The 26,971-nt window shown below is 37.5% G+C and overlaps 1 protein-coding gene across 1 annotated transcript in view; it reads right to left on the reverse strand.

Annotated features, from left to right (window-relative positions):
• Positions 1 to 26,971, reverse strand: part of LOC133609344 (partitioning defective 3 homolog) — a 963,929-nt gene that overhangs the window by 208,160 nt on the left and 728,798 nt on the right. The window contains exon 21 of the mRNA XM_061964873.2: positions 22,747 to 23,058. Within this exon, the coding sequence (XP_061820857.1) occupies positions 22,747 to 23,058 (312 nt within the window). The remainder of the gene's footprint in view (positions 1 to 22,746; positions 23,059 to 26,971) is intronic.

Here is a 26,971-nt window from a genome sequence, read left to right on the forward strand (position 1 = left end):
TTAAGATTTTTTTTTTTTACAAATGCTGCAACACAAAATATCGTAACAACAAAAGTCCTAACATGAAAGGTAATACGAAACGTCATAACAAATGTCGTAACACGAAACATTGTTACACAAAACATCGTAACAGCAACTGTCGTAACAACTGTCCTAACAACAAATGTCCAAACAACAAATGTTCTGACAACAAAATGTCGTAACAACAAATGTCGTAACACGAAATGTCGCAACACAAAATGTTGTAACAACAAAAGTCGTAACAACAAATGTAACACGAAACGTCTTATCAAATATTTTAAGACATTTTTTTTTTACAAATGCCGTAACACAAAATATTGTAACAACAAAAGTCCTAATATGAAAGGTAATACGAAACGTCATAACAAATGTCGTAACACGAAACATTGTTACACAAAACATCGTCACAGCAACTGTCGTAACAACTGTCCTAACAACAAATGTCCAAACAACAAATGTTCTAACAACAAAATGTCGTAGCAACAAATGTCGTAACACAAAATTTTGTAACAACAAAAGTCGTAACAACAAATGTAACACGAAACGTCGTAACACAAAATATCGTAACAACAAAAGTCCTAACATGAAAGGTAACACGAAACGTCAAAACAAATGTCGTAACACGAAACATTGTTACACAAAACATCGTAACAGCAACTGTCGTAACAACTGTCCTAACAACAAATGTCCAAACAACAAATGTTCTAACAACAAAATGTCATAACAACAAATGTCGTAACAGCATATGTCGTAACAACACATGGTGTCACACAAAATGTCGTAACACGGAATGTCGCAACAACGAAACGTCTTATCAAATGTTGTAACAAATGTAACAAATGCCGTAACGCGAAATATCGTAACAACAAAAGTCCTAACATGAAAGGTTACATGAAACGTCATAACAAATGTCGTAACACGAAACATTGTTGCACAAAACGTCGTAACAACAACTGTCGTAACAACTCTCCTAACAACAAATGTCCAAGCAACAAATGTTCTAACAACAAATGTCGTAACAACAAATGTCGTAACAGCAAATGTCGTAACAACAAATGTTGTAACACAAAATGTCATAACAACAAAAGTCGTAACAACAAATGTAACACGAAACGTCGTAACACAAAATATCGTAACAACAAAAGTCCTAACATGAAAGGTAATACGAAACGTCATAACAAATGTCGTAACACGGAACATTGTTACACAAAACATCGTAACAGCAACTGTCGTAACAACTGTCCTAACAACAAATGTCCAAACAACAAATGTTCTAACAACAAAATGTCGTAGCAACAAATGTCGTAACACAAAATGTCGTAGCAACAAATGTCGTAACACAAAATGTCGTAATAACAAAAGTCGTAACAACAAATGTAACACAAAACGTCGTAACACAAAATATCGTAACAAGAAAAATCCTAACATGAAAGGTAATTCGAAACGTCATAACAAATGTCGTAACACGAAACATTGTTACACAAAACATCGTAACAGCAACTGTCGTAACAACTGTCCTAACAACAAATGTCGAAACAACAAATGTTCTAACAACAAAATGTCGTAACAACAAATGTCGTAACACAAAATGTCATAGCAACAAATGTCGTAACACAAAATGTCGTAACAACAAAAGTCGTAACAACAAATGTAACACGAAACGTCGTAACACAAAATATGGTAACAACAAAAGTCCTAACATGAAAGGCAATACGAAACGTCATAACAAATGTCGTAACACGAAACATTGTTACACAAAACATCGTAACAGCAACTGTCGTAACAACTGTCCTAGCAACAAATGTCCAAACAACAAATGTTCTGACAACAAAATGTCGTAACAACAAATATCGTAACACGAAATTTTGTAACACAAAATGTCGTAACACGAAATGTCGCAACACAAAATGTCGTAACAACAAAAGTCACGAAACGAACGAAACGTCATCAAATATTTTAACACATTTTTTTTTACAAATGCCGTAACACAAAATATCGTAACAACAAAAGTCCTAACATGAAAGGTAATACAAAACGTCATAACAAATGTCGTAACACGAAACATTGTTACACAAAACATTGTAACAGCAACTGTCGTAACAACTGTCCTAACAACAAATATCCAAACAACAAATGTTCTAACAACAAAATGTCGTAGCAACAAATGTCGTAACACAAAATGTCGTAACAACAAAAGCGGTAACAACAAATGTTACACGAAACGTCGTAACACAAAATATCGTAACAACAAAAGTCCTAATATGAAAGGTAATACGAAACGTCATAACAAATGTCGTAACACGAAACATTGTTACACAAAACATCGTAACAGCAACTGTCGTAACAACTGTCCTAACAACAAATGTCCAAACAACAAATGTTCTAACAACAAAATGTCGTAACAACAAATGTCGTAACACAAAATGTCGTAACAACAAATGTCGTAACACAAAATGTCGTAACAACAAAAGTCGTAACAACAAATGTAACACGAAACGTCGTAACACAAAATATCGTAACAACAAAAGTCCTAACATGAAAGGTAACACGAAACGTCATAACAAATGTCGTAACACGAAACATTGTTGCACAAAACGTCGTAACAACAACTGTCGTAACAACAACTGTCGTAACAACTCTCCTAACAACAAATGTCCAAGCAACAAATGTTCTAACAACAAATGTCGTAACAACAAATGTCGTAACAGAAAATGTTGTAACAACAAATGTTGTAACACAAAATGTCATAACAACAAAAGTCGTAACAACAAATGTAACACGAAACGTCGTAACACAAAATATCGTAACAACAAAAGTCCTAACATGAAAGGTAATACGAAACGTCATAACAAATGTCGTAACACGAAACATTGTTACACAAAACATCGTAACAGCAACTGTCGTAACAACTGTCCTAACAACAAATGTCCAAGCAACAAATGTTCTAACAACAAATATCGTAACAACAAATGTTGTAACAGCAAATGTCGTAACAACAAATGTTGTAACACAAAATGTCGTAACACGGAATGTCGTAACAACGAAACGTCTTATCAAATATTTTAAGATTTTTTTTTTTTACAAATGCTGCAACACAAAATATCGTAACAACAAAAGTCCTAACATGAAAGGTAACACGACACGTCATAATAAATGTCGTAACATGAAACATTGTTGCACAAAACGTCGTAACAACAACTGTCGTAACAACTGTCCTAACAACAAATGTTCTAAAAACAAAATGTCGTAACAACAAATGGCGTAACACAAAATTTTGTAACACGAAATGTCGTAACACAAAATGTCGCAACACGAAATGTCGCAACAACAAAAGTCGTAACAACAAATGTAACACGAAACGTCTTATCAAATATTTTAACACATTTTTTTTTACAAATGCCGTAACACAAAACATCGTAACAACAAAAGTCATGAAAGGTAACACGAAACGTCATAACAAATGTCGTAACACAAAACATTGTTGCACAAAACGTCGTAACAACAACTGTCGTAACAACTCTCCTAACAACAAATGTCCAAGCAACAAATGTTCTAACAACAAATGTCGTAACAACAAATGCCGTTACAGCAAATGTCGTAACAACAAATGGTGTAACACAAAATGTCGTAACACGGAATGTCGTAAAAACGAAACGTCTTATCAAATATTTTAAGACATTTTTTTTTTACAAATGCTGTAACACAAAATATTGTAACAACAAAAGTCCTAACATGAAAGGTAACACGGAACGTCATAACAAATGTCGTAACACGAAACATTGTTGCACAAAACGTCGTAACAACAACTGTCGTAACAACTGTCCTAACAACAAATGTCCAAACAACAAATGTTGTAACAACAAAATGTCGTAACAACAAATGTCGTAACACGAAATTTTGTAACACGAAATGTGGTAACACGAAATGTCGCAACACAAAATGTCGTAACAACAAAAGTCGTAACAACAAATGTAACACGAAACGTCTTATCAAATATTTTAAGATTTTTTTTTTACAAATGCTGCAACACAAAATATCGTAACAACAAAAGTCCTAACATGAAAGGTAACACAGAAAGTCATAACAAATGTCGTAACACGAAACATTGTTGCACAAAACGTCGTAACAACAACTGTCGTAACAACTCTCCTAACAACAAATGACCAAGCAACAAATGTTCTAACAACAAATGTTGTAACAGCAAATGTCGTAACAGCAAATGTCGTAACAACAAATGTTGTAACACAAAATTTCATAACACGGAATGTCGTAACAACGAAACGTCTTAACAAATGTTGTAACAAATGTAACAAATGCCGTAACACGAAATATCGTAACAACAAAAGTCCTAACATGAAACGTTACACGAAACGTCATAACAAATGTCAAAACATGAAACATCATAACACAAAAGGTCGTAAAAACCTCTGTCGTAACAACTGTCTTGACAACTGTCCTAACAACACATGTCGTAACAACAAATATCGTAACAACAAATGTCGTAACACGAAATGTTGTATCAACGAAATGTCGTAACACAAAATGTCGTAACAACAAAAGCCGTAACAACAAATGTACCACAAAACGTCTTATCAAATGTTGTGACAAATGCAACAAATGCCGTAACATGAAATATCGTAACAACAAAAGTCCTAACATGAAACAAATGTCATAACAACAAATGTCGAACAACACATTCCGTAACAACAAATGACGTAACAACAAAAATCATAACAACAAATGTAACACGAAACGTCTTATCAAATGTTGTAACAAATGCCGTCACAACAAATAACACATAATGCCGTAACACGAAATATCGTAAGAACAAAAGTCCTAAACGTAACACGAAACGTCATAACAAATGTTGTAACATGAAACATTGTAACACAAATCGTCGTAAAAACCACTGTCGTAACAACCACTGTCTTAACAACTTTCCTAACAACACATGTCGTAACAACAAATGTTGTAACAACAAATATTGTAACAAAAAATGTTGTAACACGAAATTCCGTAACACAAAATGTCGTAACAACAAAAGTCGTAACAACAAATGTAACACTAAACGTCTCATCAAATGTTGTAACAAATGCCGTAACAACAAATAACACAAAATGCCGTAACACGACATATCGTAACAACAAAAGTCCTAACATGAAACGTAACACGAAACGTCATAACAAATGTCGTAACATGAAACATCGTAACACAAAACGTCGAAAAAACCACAGTCGTAACAACAAAAGTCGTAACAACAAATGTAACACTAAACGTAACACTAAACGTCTCATCAAATGTTGTAACAAATGCCGTAACAACAAACAACACAAAATGCCGTAACACGACATATCGTAACAACAAAAGTCCTAACATGAAACGTAACACGAAACGTCATAACAAATGTCGTAACATGAAACATCGTAACACAAAACGTCGTAAAAACCACTGTCGTAACAACCACTGTCTTAACAACTGTCCTAACAACAAATGTCCTAACAACAAATGTCCTAACAACACATTTCGTAACAACAAATGTCGTAACAACAAATGTAACACGAAACGTCTTATCAAATGTTGTAACAAATGCCGTAACAACAAATAACACACAATGCCGTAACACTAAAAGTTGTAACAACAAAAGTCTTAACATGAAACGTAACACAAAACGTCACAACAAATGTTGTAACAACAAATGTTGTAACACAAAATGTCGTAGCACAAAATGTCGTAACAACAAAAGTCTTATCAAATGTTGTAACAAATGCCGTAACAACAAATAACACAAAATGCCGTAACACGACATATCGTAACAACAAAAGTCCTAACATGAAACATCGTAACACAAAACTCGAAAAAACCACAGTCGTAACAACCACTGTCCTAACAACAAATGTCCTAACAACACATTTCGTAACAACAAATGTCCTAAAAACAAATGTAACACGAAACGTCTTATCAAATGTTGTAACAAATGCCGTAACAACAAATAACACACAATGCCGTAACACTAAATGTAACAACAAAAGTCTTAACATGAAACGTAACACAAAACGTCACAACAAATGTCGTAACATGAAACATCGTAACACAAAACGTCGAAAAAACCACAGTCGTAACAACAAAAGTCGTAACAACAAATGTAACACTAAACGTCTCATCAAATGTTGTAACAAATGCCGTAACAACAAACAACACAAAATGCCGTAACACGACATATCGTAACAACAAAAGTCCTAACATGAAACGTAACACGAAACGTCATAACAAATGTCGTAACATGAAACATCGTAACACAAAACGTCGAAAAAAACCACAGTCGTAACAACCACTGTCTTAACAACTTTCCTAACAACACATGTCGTAACAACAAATGTTGTAACAACAAATATTGTAACAACAAATGTTGTAACAACAAATGTTGTAACACGAAATGTCTTAACACAAAATGTCGTAACAACAAAAGTCGTAACAACAAATGTAACACTAAACATCTTATCAAATGTTGTAACAAATGCCGTAACAACAAAAAACACAAAATGCCGTAACACGACATATCGTAACAACAAAAGTCCTAACATGAAACGTAACACGAAACGTCATAACAAATGTCGTAACATGAAACATCGTAACACAAAACGTCGAAAAAACCACAGTCGTAACAACAAAAGTCGTAACAACAAATGTAACACTAAACGTCTTATCAAATGTTGTAACAAATGCCTTAACAACAAACAACACAAAATGCCGTGACACGACATATCGTAACAACAAAAGTCCTAACATGAAACGTAACACGGAATGTCATAACAAATGTCGTAACATGAAACATCGTAACACAAAACGTCGTAAAAACCACTGTCTTAACAACTGTCCTAACAACAAATGTCCTAACAACACATTTCGTAACAACAAATGTTGTAACAACAAATGTTGTAACAACAAATGTTGTAACACGAAATGTCTTAACACAAAATGTCGTAACAACAAAAGTCGTAACAACAAATGTAACACTGAACGTCTCATCAAATGTTGTAACAAATGCCGTAACAACAAATAACACAAAATGCCGTAACACGACATATCGTAACAACAAAAGTCCTAAAATGAAACGTAACACGAAACGTCATAACAAATGTCGTAACATGAAACATCGCAACGCAAAACGTCGAAAAAACCACAGTCGTAACAACCACTGTCGTAACAACCACTGTCTTAACAACTGTCCTAACAACAAAGGTCCTAACAACACATTTCGTAACAACAAATGTCGTAACAACAAATGTAACACGAAACGTCTTATCAAATGTTGCAACAAATGCCGTAACAACAAATAACGCACAATGCCGTAACACTAAATGTTGTAACAACAAAAGTCTTAACATGAAACGTAGCACAAAACGTCATAACAAATGTCGTAACATGAAACATCGTAACACAAAACGTCGTAAAAACCACTGCCGTAACAACCACTGTCTTAACAACTGTCCTAACAACAAATGTCCTAACAACACATTTCGTAACAACAAATGTCGCAACAACAAATGTAACACGAAACGTCAGATCAAATGTTGTAACAAATGCCGCAACAACAAATAACACACAATGCCGTAACACTAAATATCGTAACAACAAAAGTCTTAACATGAAACGTAACACAAAACGTCACAACAAATGTCGTAACATGAAACATCGTAACACAAAACGTCGAAAAAACCACAGTCGTAACAACAAAGGTCGTAACAACAAATGTAACACTAAACGTCTTATCAAATGTTGTAACAAATGCCTTAACAACAAACAACACAAAATGCCGTGACACGACATATCGTAACAACAAAAGTCCTAACATGAAACGTAACACGAAATGTCATAACAAATGTCGTAACATGAAACATCGTAACACAAAACGTCGTAAAAACCACTGTCTTAACAACTGTCCTAACAACAAATGTCCTAACAACACATTTCGTAACAACAAATGTCGTAACAACAAATGTAACACGAAACGTCTTATCAAATGTTGTAACAAATGCCGTAACAACAAAAAAACACCAAATGCCGTAACACGACATATCGTAACAACAAAAGTCCTAACATGAAACGTAACACGAAACGTCATAACAAATGTCGTAACATGAAACATCGCAACGCAAAACGTCAAAAAAACCACAGTCGTAACAACCACTGTCTTAACAACTGTCCTAACAACAAATGTCATAACAACAAATGTCGAACAACACATTCCGTAACAACAAATGCCGTAACACTAAATGTTGTAACAACAAAAGTCTTAACATGAAACGTAACACAAAACGTCACAACAAATGTCGTAACATGAAACATTGTAGCAAAAAACGTCGTAAAAACCAATATTTTTTTTTGTGTCCATATCCGAACGGAATGGAAAGCGAGGCGTTCTGTGTTGGGATGTCAGAAAGCGAGCCGCAGACAGACACTAACTTGTTGTGGGTGAAATCACAGAATATTTGCTATGAACGCAAAGCGAAGCTGTTCACACGGATGATCATTTTTTCCCCCGCCCAGGGTGGTCCTCGCCATCCTTTTCCGTCGCTTTCGCCCCCAGAATTCTAAACATAACTTCCGTCCGCTTCCGGAAATGCATTAGCTACCCCGTGGTCCAATTTCAAGGCCAGGCAGAGGCAGCTTCTGAGTGTAGAAAAGTGTTGTCCATCTTTTGAGTTCTCCCGTTGCTTGCCGGCTCTGCTCTCTGGAGCATCGGAGTTTCTCAGGGCTTCAAAAAAAAAGCCTTTTTTTCCCCTTCTTCTTCCGACTGAGTAATGGGAGCGGCAGTCAATCAAAGAACCGTTTCAAAAAAAAAAGGTGCCGCTTTGTTTTCACGCCCGCCTCCCACAAGTCCCTGGGAGGCTGGCACCTGTCAGGCTGCCGCAGCATCTAGTGCCAGTCACCCCCCGACCCCGGGGTCCCGCGGCAGATGGAGTGGTTAACTCCTCAGCTGTCGAGAAGTGAGGTCATTTCATTCCCCCGTTTAACAAATCGAGCTATTTTGTGCTTGAGCGTTACGAATAAAAAAACAGCGGAATTCTGGAGTTTTTGCTGATATTTGACATTTATTGTTTTGAGTGGGCCAAATGCTAAAAGTTTTTTTTCAAACACTTTCTTTAAGGTCATGTGTGCTTCAAACGTATAATGAGGGGCGTCATGATCCCATTATGGGACATCAATGTGAAGAAAACCAGTATCGGACGTTTTTAACTTGCACGTAAAATGTCCAATATAAGCAAACTTATCAAAAATGTATGAAAATGGAAAAAAGATGAGGGAAATTTTTTTTTTTTAATTTGAATATGGTTTGTGTAGGAGGACAAACCTTCCTAATTGTTAGAAATCTCACTAATTATGTAAAACATACTTCACTGATGAGAGAATTTTGCGGTCCTTGAACTCACCGTAGTTTGTTTACATGTGCAACTTTCTCCGAGGCCGCCACAGAAAGACGTGTCGTACGCCACTCCTTCTTTGTCCCATTTTGTCCACCAAACCTTTTATACTGTGCGTGAATGCACTTTGTTGATGTTATCGACTTGTTTGGAGTGCCAATCAGACATATTTGGTCAGTGCTAACCGATGCTAACATGCTATTTAGGCTAGCTGTATGTCCATATTGCGTCATTATGCTTTCTTTGTTTATATTTGAGCTCATTTAATTTCCTTTATGTCCTGTGTGTATTTAATTTATATTTGAATGTCTCATGACAAATTATCTGTATGTAATATTGGCTGCGTTTCTGATAGTTGTCAGTGCGCCACGTTGTTCCAGACCACAGCGAAAATTACTTTTTTGTTCCAGACCACAGCAATTACCGCCATGCTGTTCCAGACCACAGCAAATGTTACCCAGCTTGCAGAGATTGTAATAAGTCCATTAGAAGAAGACAACCTGTCGTTTCCTTTAACTTGGACACACACATATATACCTACATACATCTATACCTACCTACCTTATTATGAACACAAAATGTTTATATTTATGTCAGTATATGATGGTTAGTATAAATTACCCCACATTTCCTGTTAATCTGCATTAATTCCCATATATTCCCATTAATTCCCATTGATTCCCATATATTCCTATTAATTCCCATATATTCCTATTAATTCCCATATATTACCATTAATTCCCATATAATCCCATTAATTCCCATATATTCCCATTAATTCCCAAATATTCCCATTAATTCCCATATATTCCCATTAATTCCCATATATTCCCATTAATTCCCATTAATTCCCATTGATTCCCATATATTCCCATTAATTCCCATGGACAGTGTCCAACTTTGAATAATTAGAAAATGGTCAATATTTCCAAACTTCTCGAGCTTAACTTCCTGTGGTAAATTTCCGGAAACTTTCCCACCCCTTTGCAACCCACAAAATGTTTATATGTATGTCAGTATATGATGGTTAGTATAAATTACCCCAAGTTTCCTGTTAATTTTTATTAATTCCAATTATTCCCTTTAATTCCCATATATTCCCATCAATTCCCAAATATTCCCATTACTTCCCATATATTCCCATTAATTCCACATATTCTCATTAATTCCCATACATTCCCATTAATTCCCATATATTCACATATATTCCCATTAATTCCCAAATATTCCCATATATTCCCATTAATTCCCAAATATTCCCATATATTCCCATTAATTCCCATTGATTCCCATATATTCCCATTAATTCCCATATATTCCCATTAATTCCCACATATTCCCATTAATTCCCATATATTCCCATTAATTCCCATATATTCCCATTAATTCTCATATATTCCCATTAATTCCCATATATTCCCATTAATTCCCAAATATTCCAATATATATCCCAATAATTTCCAAATATTCCCATATATTGCCATTAATTCCCATTAATTCCCATTAATTCCCATTAATTCCCATGGACAGTGTCCAACTTTGAATAATCAGAAAATGGTCAATATTTCCAAACTTCTCGAGCTTAACTTCCCGTGGTAAATTTCCGGAAACTTTCCCACCCCTTTGCAACCCACAAAATGTTTATATGTATGTCAGTATATGATGGTTAGTATAAATTACCCCAAATTTCCTGTTAATTTCCATTAATTCCAATTATTCCCTTTAATTCCCATGTATTCCCATTAATTCCCAAATATTCCCATTAATTCCCATATATTCACATATATTCCCATTCATTCCCAAATATTCCCATATATTCCCATTAATTCCCATATATTCCCATTAATTCTCATATATTCCCATTAATTCCCATATATTCACATATATTCCCATTAATTCCCAAATATTCCCATATATTCCCATTAATTCCCATATATTCCCATTAATTCTCATATATTCCCATTAATTCCCATATATTCAGATATATTCCCATTAATTCCCAAATATTCCCATATATTCCCATTAATTCCCAAATATTCCCATATATTCCCATATATTCCCATTAATTCCCAGTCATACCAAAGACTATAAAAATGGGACCCATTACCTCCCTGCTTGACACTCAATCAAGGGTTGGGATTGGGGGTTAAATCACCAAAAATGATTCCCGGTCGCGGCCAACGCTGCTGCTCACTGCTCCCCTCACCTCCCAGGGGGTGATCAAGGGTGATGGGTCAAATGCAGAGAATAATTTCGCCACACCTCCTGTGTGTGTGACAATCATTGGCACTTTAACTTTAACATAATATATTCCCATATATTCCCTTTAATGTCCATATATTCCCTTTAATTCCCATATATTTCCATTAATTCCCATGGACGGTGTCCAAATTTGAATAATCAAAAAATTTCCAAACTTCTCGAGCTTAACTTCCCGTGGTAAATTTCCGGAAACTTTTCCACCCCTTTGCAACCCACAAAATGTTTATATGTATGTCAGTATATGATGGTTAGTATAAATTACCCCAAATTTCCTGTTAATTTTTATTAATTCCAATTATTCCCTTTAATTCCCATATATTCCCATTAATTCCCAAATATTCCCATTAATTCCCATATATTCCCATTAATTCCCATATATTCCCATTAATTCCCATATATTCACATATATTCCCATTAATTCCCAAATATTCCCATATATTCCCATTAATTCCCATATATTCCCATTAATTCCCATTGATTCCCATATATTCCCATTAATTCCCATATATTCCCATTAATTCCCACATATTCCCATTAATTCCCACATATTCCCATTAATTCCCATATATTCCCATTAATTCCCATATATTCCCATTAATTCTCAAATATTCCCATTAATTCCCATATATTCACATCTATTCCCATTAATTCCCAAATATTCCCATATATTCCCATTAATTCCCAAATATTCCCATATATTCCCATTAATTCCCATTGATTCCCATATATTCCCATTAATTCCCATGGACGGTGTCCAACTTTGAATAATCAGAAAATGGTCAATATTTCCAAACTTCTCGAGCTTAACTTCCCGTGGTAAATTTCCGGAAACTTTTCCACCCCTTTGCAACCCACAAAATGTTTATATGTCTGTCAGTATATGATGGTTAGTATAAATTACCCCAAATATTCTGTTAATTTCCATTAATTCCAATTATTCCCTTTAATTCCCATGTATTCCCATTAATTCCCAAATATTCCCATTAATTCCCATATATTCACATATATTCCCATTAATTCCCAAATATTCCCATTAATTCCCATATATTCCCATTCATTCACATATATTCCCATTCATTTCCATTAATTCCCATATATTCCCATTAATTCCCATATATTCCCATTAATTCCCATATATTCAGATATATTCCCATTAATTCCCAAATATTCCCATATATTCCCATTAATTCCCAAATATTCCCATATATTCCCATATATTCTCATTAATTCCCAGTCATACCAAAGACTATAAAAATGGGACCCATTACCTCCCTGCTTGACACTCAATCAAGGGTTGGGATTGGGGGTTAAATCACCAAAAATGATTCCCGGGCGCGGCCACAGCTGCTGTTCACTGCTCCCCTCACCTCCCAGGGGGTGATCAAGGGTGATGGGTCAAATGCAGAGAATAATTTCGCCACACCTCGTGTGTGTGTGACAATAATTGGCACTTTAACTTTAACTTAATATATTCCCATATATTCCCTTTAATTCCAATATATTCCCATTAATTCCCATATATTCCCATATATTCCCATTAATTCCCAAATATTCCCATATATTCCCATTAATTCCCATGGACGGTGTCCAACTTTGAATAATCAGAAAATGGTCAATATTTCCAAACTTCTCGAGCTTAACTTCCCGTGGTAAATTTCCGGAAACTTTTCCACCCCTTTGCAACCCACAAAATGTTTATATGTATGTCAGTATATGATGGTTAGTATAAATTACCCCACATTTCCTGTTAATTTCCATTAATTCCAATGATTCCCTTTAATTCCCATATATTCCCATTAATTCCCAAATATTCCCATTAATTCCCATATATTCCCACTAATTCCCACATATTCCCATTAATTCCCATATATTCCCATTAATTCCCATATATTCCCATTAATTTCCATATATTCCCATTAATTCCCATACATTCCCATATATTCCCATTAATTCCCAAATATTCCCATATATTCCCATTAATTCCAAAATATTCCCATATATTCCCATTAATTCCCATTGATTCCCATATATTCCCATTAATTCCCATATATTCCCATTAATTCCCACATATTCCCATTAATTCCCACATATTCCCATTAATTCCCATATATTCCCATTAATTCCCATATATTCCCATTAATTCTCATATATTCCCATTAATTCCCATATATTCACATATATTCCCATTAATTCCCAAATATTCCCATATATTCCCATTAATTCCCATGGGCGGTGTCCAACTTTGAACAATCAAAAAATTTTCAATATTTCCAAACTTCTCGAGCTTAACTTCCCGTGGTAAATTTCCGGAAACTTTCCACCCCTTTGGCCACTCCTGCTATTTTTTTTTAGACTGCTTAGACAAAACAACACAAATAAAGAACGCTATTTTTATTTTATTTTTTATTTTTTTAATTGAGTGGCAACCGGCTTTAGCAAGGCAAAAGTCAGACATAGTCAAAGAAGTTGTGGTTTTGCAATAATAGATAGATAGATAGATAGAACACAAGGAGCACGTTGCCGTGGTCCTCGCCGCTCTCAGGGTTTATAGTCCCTGGTCACAGTCTTCGTGACCCTCCCATTAGGGCTCCATTACCAAAGGTCTATTAGAGTGCACGGCGTATAAGCGGGTAATTCATCCGGCTGCCGCCTTGTCGTACGGACAAACAAGTGTGTTGCTTTGAAGGCCTTGTTGAGTCATGAGTGAATAACGTTATTATGCCATTTAATGAACACACACTTGTATGTACACGGAAAAGTCCAGATTGCCGGCAATTGGATGCATGCGGTCCAGCGAGGGTCCGGTAATTAGTTCAATGGACCAAAGAGAAAAGCCTCTTAAAGGGACCACGCAACCAACATTGCACTAGAGTTGTACGGTATACTGGTTTATAGCTAACGTCCAGTGTTTTAGCTACTTCTAAATCACTAATCCTGGCCTCCATGGCGACAAATAAAGTGAGTTTCTTACAAGTATCATTCTACACATTGAGTCTATTGATAGGCTCCATTGGAAGCAGACTTTTGATCGCATTTATTTAATATTTAGAATGCAAAAAAAACCCAAAAACATCCATCATCATGTCTCTCATAATGATTGTGAACGATTCCCAAAAAAAGTACAGTTCCCCTTTATAAGGTGGACATTTATCCATGAAAATATAGAGAAGCTGGTCATGGTGTGTTTGACAAAGAATGACACACCATAGAAGTAAGGTAAGTAGGGTACTAGGGTATTATTATTACATTAATTTGTAAAACTAATGTAGTTGTTTGTAGTACATTGTACTGTATTGTCGCTGATACAATATTTGTGGTCTTAAAGTTTGTTTTTTAAAAGGCATGTTATTATTATTATTATTATTATTATTATTATTATTATTATTGTTTTTATTATTATTATTATTATTATTGTTTTTATTATTATTATTATTATTATCATTATTATTATTATTATTATTACTACATGTTAATGTGCTGTTTTGGTGGACTCCTTTCAAAAAGTAAATCAACGTTAAATATAGTTTGAATGAGGAGAAACACAAATATGTAAAAAATATATATTTTTAAAGGCTTTAAATGATTATATTTCATTGTAATGTCTAATTTAAGGAAACATATTTTTTCCAGTGTTCCCGGTAGTTTATATTAATCTTTTAAATAGTATTCAATATAGCATATATGCAGGACGTTTTTCTAAATAAATAAAAACAACATTTTAAAGTACATTTTTATTTAATCTTTAATAATAATATTAATAGATTTTATTTGTAAAAAGCACTTTACATTGAGCAAACAACCTCAAAGTGCTACAGTGTATTACAAATAAAAAGATAATAAAAATAAATACAAATAAAAACTAGAACAGCCTAATAGCTAGAACTAGTATGCATATATATAAAAAAAGGCTATTTTCTTAAAAAAAAAGAAGGGTTTTTAAGCCTTTTTAAAAAAAGCATCCACCGTCTGTGGTGCCCTCAGGTGGTCAGGGAGAGCGTTCCACCGACTTGGAGCGGCGGAGCAGAAAATGCACAAAGTGTACAATTTGATCTACTCCGTCCCTAATTTCAGAGGTTAATAACAATCTGTTTGAAAAGTCTCATTATGCGGCCTTGATATGTTAAACCCTCAGAAATGAGTCGCAATTTTGTGTTGTTGACACTTTTTGTTTGACAATACGTTTAACGTATTAAAAATAAAAAGATAATAAAAATAAGTACAAATAAAAACTAGAACAGCCTTATAGCTAGAACTAGTATGCATATATCTAAAAAAAAAAAGGCTTTTTAAAAAAACAAAAAAACAAGGGTTTTTAAGCCTTTTTTAAAAAAGCATCCACAGTCTGTGGTTCCCTCAGGTGGTCAGGGAGAGCGTTCCACCGACTGGGAGCGGCGGGGCAGAAAATGCACAAAGTGTACAATTTGATCTACTCCGTCCCTAATTTCAGAGGTTAATACCAATCTGTTTGAAAAGTCTCATTATGCGGCCTTGATACGTTAAACCCTCAGAAATGAGTCGCAATTTTGTGTTGTTGACACTTTTTGTTTGACAATACGTTTAATTTAGACATGCAAATGACTGCTTTTGTTTGCCGTGATCGGCAGGCATGAATCTGAATGCCTTTTAAGCTGTTTCCTCCCCCCCCCCACACACTTTGTAAAGAGAGCTCCTCTGAGCCAAACAAGAAGCGCCACATATTGTTGTATCTCACAAGCAGCCAGACAAAAACGGCGCAGGCATGCAGCCAGGCTGGCGTACAGAAGAGGTGCGAAAACAAAAGTAGCACGTTTGGAAAAAAAACAAAAAACGGTGTATATTTCCAACCGAATCACAACACATGCGACGGCTAATCCTATATTGGCTCGTACGTTCTCAAGACCCCGGGAACATATATTATTTCTACAAATAACACGTTGGGGATGAAACGTCACATGAACCTACTAAAACAGGAGAGGTAAAGCAATACAAGGTGGAGTTATTTGCTTTCGTAAAGCAATTACTCTGTAATGATGTATGTCATGTATTTGGATTTGGGAAAGGGAAACAAAGAAAAACCAGATGTCTGCGGGTATTCATGATAATAAATGTAACGTGAATACCCCAAACACAATTAGACGTCTCTTATAGGGAAAAGCCAAATGTGTTTTTTTTAGAGAAAACCCCCGAGCTGATATGGTCTTTGGTCAGGAAATAAAGAATCAGACTTCATGAGCGTGTCCCTGCAGCTTGTATTGATATCTGACAGCACGGCGTCTGTCACTGTACACAAATCTTTAAGGTGAAGAAGACGATTGTCAAAATCTGCTTTAGGGGGGTAAATATTGTCCAATAGATAACTGGAAGATGCACAGTCTGTCTCTCGCTATAGATCGCCGATTCCTAGATTTACGAGTTATCAGCCTGTCCAGATAACCGACCGTGTGGTGTCTGCCGTGATTGTTTGGGGGGGTTTAAGTAGTCACACATTGTTTTGTCCCGGTGACACACACATGGAAACACACACACAGTAGATTTCTTATCTGCCTGAGACTTTCCGGTAAAAGGTCAGAAACCAACAGCTGTCAATCACAAGGGGTAGCTTGACCCAAACAATGACAAACATCAACAACCAAACTCCGATGTCCGCCCATTTCATTGGAGCAGAACTCTTTACTTGCGGCGTTTGCGCAGCTAATTCTCCACTTTTTTTCCTCGACGCACTACGATCATAAAAGTTTGCATTTTTTACCTTGAAAAAAATGTTTTACCTTGAAAATCATTTTTTTTACCTTGAAAATCATTTTTAACCTTGAAAAAAAAAAATTATCTTGAAATTTCTTTTTTACCTTGAAAATCATTTTTTACCTTGAAAATCTTTTTTTACTTTGAAAATTTTTTTTTACCTTGAAAATCATTTTTTACCTTGAAAATCTTTTTTTTACCTTGAAAAAAAATTTTACCTTGAAAAAAAATGTTTACCTTGAAAATTTTTTTTACCTTGAAAATCATTTGTTTACCTTTAAAATCATTTTAACCTTGAAAAAAAAATTTACCTTGAAAAAAAATATTTACCTTGAAAATTCTTTTTCAAGGTAAAATTTTGAAAATTACCTTGAAAATTTTTTTTTACCTTGAAAATCATTTTTTACCTTGAAAATCTTTTTTTACCTTGAAAAAAAAATTTTACCTTGAAAAAAAATGTTTACCTTGAACATTTTTTTTACCTTGAAAATCATTTGTTTACCTTTAAAATCATTTTAACCTTGAAAAAAAAATTTTACCTTGAAAAAAAAAATTTACCTTGAAAAAAAAAAAAATTTACCTTGAAAATTTTTTTTTACCTTGAAAATCTTTTTTTTTTTACCTTGAAAATCATTTTTAACCTTGAAAAAAAAAATTTACCTTGAAAAATTTTTTTACCTTGAAAATCATTTTTTACCTTGAAAATCATTAGGAGACATAATGTAAGGAAAACAAATCAGACAAAAAAAAACCCAAAAGTGACCGACCGAGTCATAGTTAACCTTCTCTCAGTGTACGTTATCTTTGCACGGAACTAGTTTTCTGTTTCTATTTGTGCAATAATAAAACAATTGGCCAAAACCACAACATGCAAGGAAATGTTGCAACACCAAAATGTCATAACAAACGTCATAACACGAAATTTCGTGACACGAAACGTCGTGACGTCAAATGTTGTAACAACAAATGTAACATGAAATGTCGTAAAAAATAACAACAAATGTCCCAACAACTGTCCTAAGAACAAATGTAACAACAAATGTCGTAACAACAAATGTCCTAACACGAAATGTCACAACAACAAATGTCCTACCAACAAATGTCGTAACGACAAATGCAACACAAAATGACGTAAAAACAACTGTTCTTGTAACTGTCCTAAAACTAATGTAACAACAAATGTCCTAACAAGTACTGTAACAACAAATGTCCTAAGAACAAATGTAACACGAAACATTGTATCAACAACTGTCTTAACAACTGTCCTAACAACAAATGTAACAACAAATGTCGTAAAAACAAATGCCCTAGCAATAAATGCCACAACAACAAATGTCCTAACAACAAATGCCACACGAAAAGGACGTAAAAACAACTGTCCTAATAACTGTCCTAAAATTAATGTAACAAAAAATGTCCAAACAACAAATGTCCTAACAACAAATGCTGTACCAACAAATTTCGTAACAACAAATGTTGGAACAACTCATGTCATAACAACAGGTGTCGTAACAACAAATGTCACAACAACAAATGTCCTAACAACAATTGTCGTAACAACAAATGCAAGACGAAACAACGTAAAAACAAATGTCCTAAAACTAATGTAACAAAAAAATGTCCTAACAACAAATGCTGTAACAACACATTTCGTAACAAAAAATGTCCCAACAACAAATGTCCTAACAACAAATGTAACAACACATGTTGGAACAACTCATGTCGTAACAACAGGTGTCATAACAACAAGTGTCGTAACAACAAATGTCGTGACAACAAATGTCATAACAACAAATGTCCCAACAACAAATGTCGTAACAACAAATGCCGCAACAACAAATTTTGTAACAACAAATGTTGGAACAACTCATGTCGTAACAACAGATGTCATAACAACAAATGTCGTAACAACAAGTGTCGTAACCACAAATGTCACAACAACAAATGTCCTAACAACAAATGTCGTAACAACAAATGCAACACGAAACAACGTAAAAACAAATGTCCTAAAACTAATGTAACAAAAAAATGTCCTAACAACAAATGTCCTAACAACAAATGCTGTAACAACAAATTTCGTAACAACAAATGTCCTAACAACAAATGTCCTAACAACAAATGTCCTAACAACAAATGTAACAACACATGTTGGAACAACTCATGTCGTAACAACAGGTGTCATAACAACAAGTGTCGTAACAACAAGTGTCGTAACAACAAATGTCCTAACAACAAATGTCGTAACAACAAATGCAACACGAAACAATGTAAAAACAAATGTCCTAAAACTAATGTAACAAAAAAATGTCCTAACAACAAATGCTGTAACAACAAATTTCGTAACAACAAATGTCCTAACAACAAATGTCCTAACAACAAATGTAACAACACATGTTGAAACAACTCATGTCGTAACAACAGGTGTCATAACAACAAGTGTCGTAACAACAAATGTCGTGACAACAAATGTCACAAGAACAAATGTCCCAACAACAAATGTCGTAACAACAAATTTTGTAACAACAAATTTTGTAACAACAAATGTTGGAACAACTCATGTCGTAACAACAGATGTCATAACAACAAATGTCGTAACAACAAGTGTCGTAACCACAAATGTCAAAACAACAAATGTCCTAACAACAAATGTCGTAACAACAAATGCAACACGAAACAACGTAAAAACAAATGTCCTAAAACTAATGTAACAAAAAAATGTCCTAACAACAAATGTCCTAACAACAAATGCTGTAACAACAAATTTCGTAACAACAAATGTCCTAACAACAAATGTCCTAACAACAAATGTAACAACACATGTTGGAACAACTCATGTCGTAACAACAGGTGTCATAACAACAAGTGTCGTAACAACAAGTGTCGTAACAACAAATGTCCTAACAACAAATGTCGTAACAACAAATGCAACACGAAACAATGTAAAAACAAATGTCCTAAAACTAATGTAACAAAAAAATGTCCTAACAACAAATGCTGTAACAACAAATTTCGTAACAACAAATGTCCTAACAACAAATGTCCTAACAACAAATGTAACAACACATGTTGAAACAACTCATGTCGTAACAACAGGTGTCATAACAACAAGTGTCGTAACAACAAATGTCGTGACAACAAATGTCACAAGAACAAATGTCCCAACAACAAATGTCGTAACAACAAATTTTGTAACAACAAATTTTGTAACAACAAATGTTGGAACAACTCATGTCGTAACAACAGATGTCATAACAACAAATGTCGTAACAACAAGTGTCGTAACCACAAATGTCACAACAACAAATGTCCTAACAACAAATGTCGTAACAACAAATGCAACACGAAACAACGTAAAAACAAATGTCCTAAAACTAATGGAACAAAAAAATGTCCTAACAACAAATGTCCTAACAACAAATGCTGTAACAACACATTTCGGAACAACAAATGTCCTAACAACAAATGTAACAACACATGTTGAAACAACTCATGTCGTAACAACAGGTGTCATAACAACAAGTGTCGTAACAACAAATGTCGTGACAACAAATGTCACAAGAACAAATGTCCCAACAACAAATGTCGTAACAACAAATTTTGTAACAACAAATTTTGTAACAACAAATGTTGGAACAACTCATGTCGTAACAACAGATGTCATAACAACAAATGTCGTAACAACAAGTGTCGTAACGACAAATGTCACAACAACAAATGTCCTAACAACAAATGTCGTAACAACAAGTGTCGTAACCACAAATGTCACAACAACAAATGTCCTAACAACAAATGTCGTAACAACAAATGCAACACGAAACAACGTAAAAACAAATGTCCTAAAACTAATGTAACAAAAAAATGTCCTAACAACAAATGTCCTAACAACAAATGCTGTAACAACAAATTTCGTAACAACAAATGTCCTAACAACAAATGTCCTAACAACAAATGTCCTAACAACAAATGTAACAACACATGTTGGAACAACTCATGTCGTAACAACAGGTGTCATAACAACAAGTGTCGTAACAACAAGTGTCGTAACAACAAATGTCCTAACAACAAATGTCGTAACAACAAATGCAACACGAAACAATGTAAAAACAAATGTCCTAAAACTAATGTAACAAAAAAATGTCCTAACAACAAATGCTGTAACAACAAATTTCGTAACAACAAATGTCCTAACAACAAATGTCCTAACAACAAATGTAACAACACATGTTGAAACAACTCATGTCGTAACAACAGGTGTCATAACAACAAGTGTCGTAACAACAAATGTCGTGACAACAAATGTCCCAACAACAAATGTCGTAACAACAAATTTTGTAACAACAAATTTTGTAACAACAAATGTTGGAACAACTCATGTCGTAACAACAGATGTCATAACAACAAATGTCGTAACAACAAGTGTCGTAACCACAAGTGTTGTAACAACAAATGTCCTAACAACAAATGTCCTAACAACAAATGTCGTAACAACAAATGATGTAACAACAAATTTCGCAACAACAAATGTTGGAACAACTCCTGTAGTAACAACAGATGTCATAACAACAAGTGTCGTAACAACAAGTGTCGTAACCACAAGTGTTGTAACAACAAATGTCCTAACAACAAATGTCGTAACAACAAATGTCGTAACAACAAATTTCGTAACAACAAATGTTGGAACAACTCATGTCGTAACAACAGATGTCATAACAACAAGTGTCGTAACAACAAGTGTCGTAACCACAAGTGTCGTAACCACAAGTGTTGTAACAACAAATGTCGTGACAAATGTTGTAACACGAAACAGTTTAAAAACGAAACACTAACATGAAACAACGTGATATGAAAGAACATAACAAGAAAAGTCGGAACAAAAGAAAAACTAACACAAAAAGCCTTTACAAGGAACACAAAATGAAAATACAAAAAGCCTGAACACAAAACGTTGTCACACAGATGGTCGTAACATTAAACGTAACAGGAAATGGCGCAGAGCTAGGCTGTCTTTAAATAGCTTAGCACATTATTCCCTGAACGTGTATGCGCTCCTCAGCAGAAGAAGATTGGACATCTATGTAAAACCAGAGATGAAGTCCAGTAGGACTCCCTGGGAAAAGGTCTGAAGAGGATCAGCACTGATCCAAGGATGATGATGAAAAAAGACCAGATATTCTAACATTGTTGTGTTGACAAGTGTGTATTAGATTCTCAGTGGCCAGCACAAATAAAAAAACACAATAAAGGTAAGCCATGTAAACTCCATCGGTCGCACAATGGTCGGCAGTTTCACGTTGCGGACTCAGAGAACTTCTCTGCTTACCTTTCAGTAGACACGGGGCGTCCATTGCGAGGCTTGTTGACCTGAGCGTAGATGGCCTCTGGAGGTGGCTTGTTGATGTGAGGACTGGAGGAATGGAGCGGGCCCTCAGGACTCTGAGGCAGATGGTAGTGATGGTGACCGCCGTAAGGCTCCAGGCTGCTGCCGTCCACCGACGAGTCCAGCGAGCCGATGCCGGCGTAGGTGTGCTCTTCCTCCGAGCTCAAGGTGGTGTGGCTGATGATGTCCTGGATCTCTGCATATTCTCGCTCCTTGGCCTGCTTCTCCCGCAGCTCACGCATCTTGGCCTGGATTCTAGAAAAGTAATGACAACACAACAATTAGTGACATTCCCTTTGAATATATGATTAAGCACTTTGTTGTATTCTCTTGCAGAATACACAAAATGTATCAGTTTCCTCAAATAGACACCGTTTGGGAATCAGCACCTCCAAGTCCGAGTCCATGGTTCTCGCCCGGGAAAGTGTGGAGTGCCATCTCCGGGTTGGGGAGGAGTTCTTGCCCCAAGTGGAGCAGTTCAAGTACCTCGGCGGTCCGTTTCCTGTACGATCAGTGTCAGAGCTTGGTCCGCATTGCCGGCAGTAAGTCGGACACGTTTCCAGTGAGGGTTGGACTACGCCAAGGCTGCCCTTTGTCACCCATTCTGTTCATAACTTTTATGGACAGAATTTCTAGGCACAGTCAGGGCGTTGAGGGGATCCGGGTTGGTGGCTGCAGGATTAGGTCTCTGCTTTTTGCAGATGATGTGGTCCTGATGGCTTCATCTGGCCAAGATCTTCAGCTCTCACTGGATCGGTTCGTAGCCGAGTGTGAAACGACTGGGATGAGAATCAGCACCCCCAAGTCTGAGTCCATGGTTCTCGCCCGGGATAGGGTGGAGTGCCATCTCCTGGTTGGGGAGGAGATCTTGCCCCAAGTGGAGGAGTTCAAGTACCTCGGCGGTCCGCTCCCTGTATGATCAGTGTCAGAGCTTGGTCCGCATTGCCGGCAGTAAGTCGTACCTGTTTCCAGTGAGGGTTGGACTCCGCCAAGGCTGCCCTTTGTCACCGATTCTGTTCATAACTTTTATGGACAGAATTTCTAGGCGCAGTCAAGGCGTTGAGGGGATCCGGTTTGGTGGCTGCAGGATTAGGTCTCTGCTCTTTGCAGATGATGTGGTCCTGATGGCTTCATCTGGCCAAGATCTTCAGCTCTCACTGGATCGGTTCGCAGCCGAGTGCGAAGCGGATGCGATGGGAATCAGCACCCCCAAGTCCGAGTCCATGGTTCTCGCCCGGAAAAGGGTGGAGTGCCATCTCCGGGTTGGGGAGGAGATCTTGCCCCAAGTGGAGGAGTTCAAGTACCTCGGCGGTCCGCTCCCTGTACGATCAGTGTCAGAGCTTGGTCCGCATTGCCGGCAGTAAGTCAGACTCGTTTCCAGTGAGGGTTGGACTCCGCCAAGGCTGCCCTTTGTCACCCATTCTGTTCATAACTTTTATGGACATAATTTCTAGGCGCAGTCAGGGCGTTGAGGGGATCTGGTTTGGTGGCTGCAGGATTAGGTCTCTGCTCTTTGCAGATGATGTGGTCCTGATGGCTTCATCTGGCTAAGATCTTCAGCTCTCACTGGATCGGTTCGTAGCCGAGTGTGAAGCGACTGGGATGAGAATAAGCACCCCCAAGTCTGAGTCCATGGTTCTCGCCCGGGAAAGGGTGGAGTGCCATCTCCGGGTTGGGGAGGAGATCTTGCCCCAAGTGGAGCAGTTCAAGTACCTCGGCGGTCCGTTTCCTGTATGATCAGTGTCAGAGCTTGGTCCGCATTGCCGGCAGTAAGTCGGACCTGTTTCCAGTGAGGGTTGGACTCCGCCAAGGCTGCCCTTTGTCACCCATTCTGTTCATAACTTTTATGGACAGAATTTCTAGGCACAGTCAAGGCGTTGAGGGGATCCGGGTTGGTGGCTGCAGGATTAGGTCTCTGCTTTTTGCAGATGATGTGGTCCTGATGGCTTCATCTGGCCAAGATCTTCATCTCTCACTGGATCGGTTCGTAGTCGAGTGTGAAGCGACTGGGATGAGAATCAGCAACTCCAAGTCTGAGTCCATGGTTCTCGCCCGGGAAAGGGTGGAGTGCCATCTCCTGGTTGGGGAGGAGATCTTGCCCCAAGTGGAGCAGTTCAAGTACCTCGGCGGTCCGTTTCCTGTATGATCAGTGTCAGAGCTTGGTCCGCATTGCCGGCAGTAAGTCGGACCTGTTTCAAGTGAAGGTTGGACTCCGCCAAGGCTGCCCTTTGTCACCGATTCTGTTCATAACTTTTATGGACAGAATTTCTAGGCACAGTCAAGGCGTTGAGGGGATCCGGGTTGGTGGCTACAGGATTAGGTCTCTGCTTTTTGCAGATGATGTGGTCCTGATGGCTTCATCTGGCCAAGATCTTCAGCTCTCACTGGATCGGTTCGTAGCCGAGTGTGAAGCGACTGGGATGAGAATCAGCAACTCCAAGTCTGAGTCCATGGTTCTCGCCCAGAAAAGGGTGGAATGCCATCTCCGGGTTGGGGAGGAGATCTTGCCCCAAGTGGAGGAGTTCAAGTACCTCGGCGGTCCGCTCCCTGTATGATCAGTGTCAGAGCTTGGTCCGCATTGCCGGCAGTAAGTCGTACCTGTTTCCAGTGAGGGTTCTGTTCATAACTTTTATGGACAGAATTTCTAGGCACAGTCAAGGCGTTGAGGGGATCCGGTTTGGTGGCTGCAGGATTAGGTCTCTGCTTTTTGCAGATGATGTGGTCCTGATGGCTTCAACTGGCCAAGATCTTCAGCTCTCACTGGATCGGTTCGTAGCCGAGTGTGAAGCGACTGGGATGAGAATCAGCACCCCCAAGTCCGAGTCCATGGTTCTCGCCCGGGAAAGTGTGGAGTGCCATCTCCGGGTTGGGGAGGAGATCTTGCCCCAAGTGGAGGAGTTCAAGTACCTCGGCGGTCCGCTCCCTGTATGATCAGTGTCAGAGCTTGGTCCGCAATGCTGGCAGTAAGTCGGACCTGTTTCCAGTGAGGGTTGGACTCCGCCAAGGCTGCCCTTTGTCACCGATTCTGTTCATTACTTTTATGGACAGAATTTCTAGGCGCAGTCAAGGCGTTGAGGGGATCTGGTTTGGTGGCTGCAGGATTAGGTCTCTGCTCTTTGCAGATGATGTGGTCCTGATGGCTTCATCTGGCTAAGATCTTCAGCTCTCACTGGATCGGTTCGTAGCCGAGTGTGAAGCGACTGGGATGAGAATAAGCACCCCCAAGTCTGAGTCCATGGTTCTCGCCCGGGAAAGGGTGGAGTGCCATCTCCGGGTTGGGGAGGAGATCTTGCCCCAAGTGGAGGAGTTCAAGTACCTCGGCGGTCCGCTCCCTGTATGATCAGTGTCAGAGCTTGGTCCGCATTGCCGGCAGTAAGTCGGACCTGTTTCCAGTGAGGGTTGGACTCCGCCAAGGCTGCCCTTTGTCACCGATTCTGTTCATTACTTTTATGGACAGAATTTCTAGGCGCAGTCAAGGCGTTAAGGGGATCTGGTTTGGTGGCTGCAGGATTAGGTCTCTGCTCTTTGCAGATGATGTGGTCCTGATGGCTTCATCTGGCCAAGATCTTCAGCTCTCACTGGATCGGTTCGTAGCCGAGTGTGAAGCGACTGGGATGAGAATCAGCAACTCCAAGTCTGAGTCCATGGTTCTTGCCCAGAAAAGGGTGGAATGCCATCTCCGGGTTGGGGAGGAGATCTTGCCCCATGTGGAGGAGTTCAAGTACCTCGGAGTCTTGTTCACGAGTGAGGGAAGAGTGGATGGTGAGATCGACAGGCGGATCGGTGCGGCGTCTTCAGTAATGCGGACGCTGTATCGATCCGTTGTGGTGAAGAAGGAGCTGAGCCGGAAGGCAAAGCTCTCAATTTACTGGTCAATCTACGTTCCCATCCTCACCTATGGTCATGAGCTTTGGGTTATGACCGAAGGAACAAGATCACGGGTACAAGCGGCCCAAATGAGTTTCCTCCGCCGGGTGGCGGGTCTCTCCCTTAGAGATAGGGTGAGAAGCTCTGCCACCCGGGAGGAACGCAGAATAAATTGGATATTTGTTTTCCCTTTCTTCACAGTTGTTCATTCCTCAAGCTGGACGTGGTTTTTAAAATCACTTTTACTATCATATGTGTACATATATTTGCTGGTGTCGTTCTGTTGTTATTATAAAATGTA

Source organism: Nerophis lumbriciformis, linkage group LG07 (assembly GCF_033978685.3).
Source record: "Nerophis lumbriciformis linkage group LG07, RoL_Nlum_v2.1, whole genome shotgun sequence".
Lineage (NCBI taxonomy): Eukaryota > Metazoa > Chordata > Actinopteri > Syngnathiformes > Syngnathidae > Nerophis > Nerophis lumbriciformis.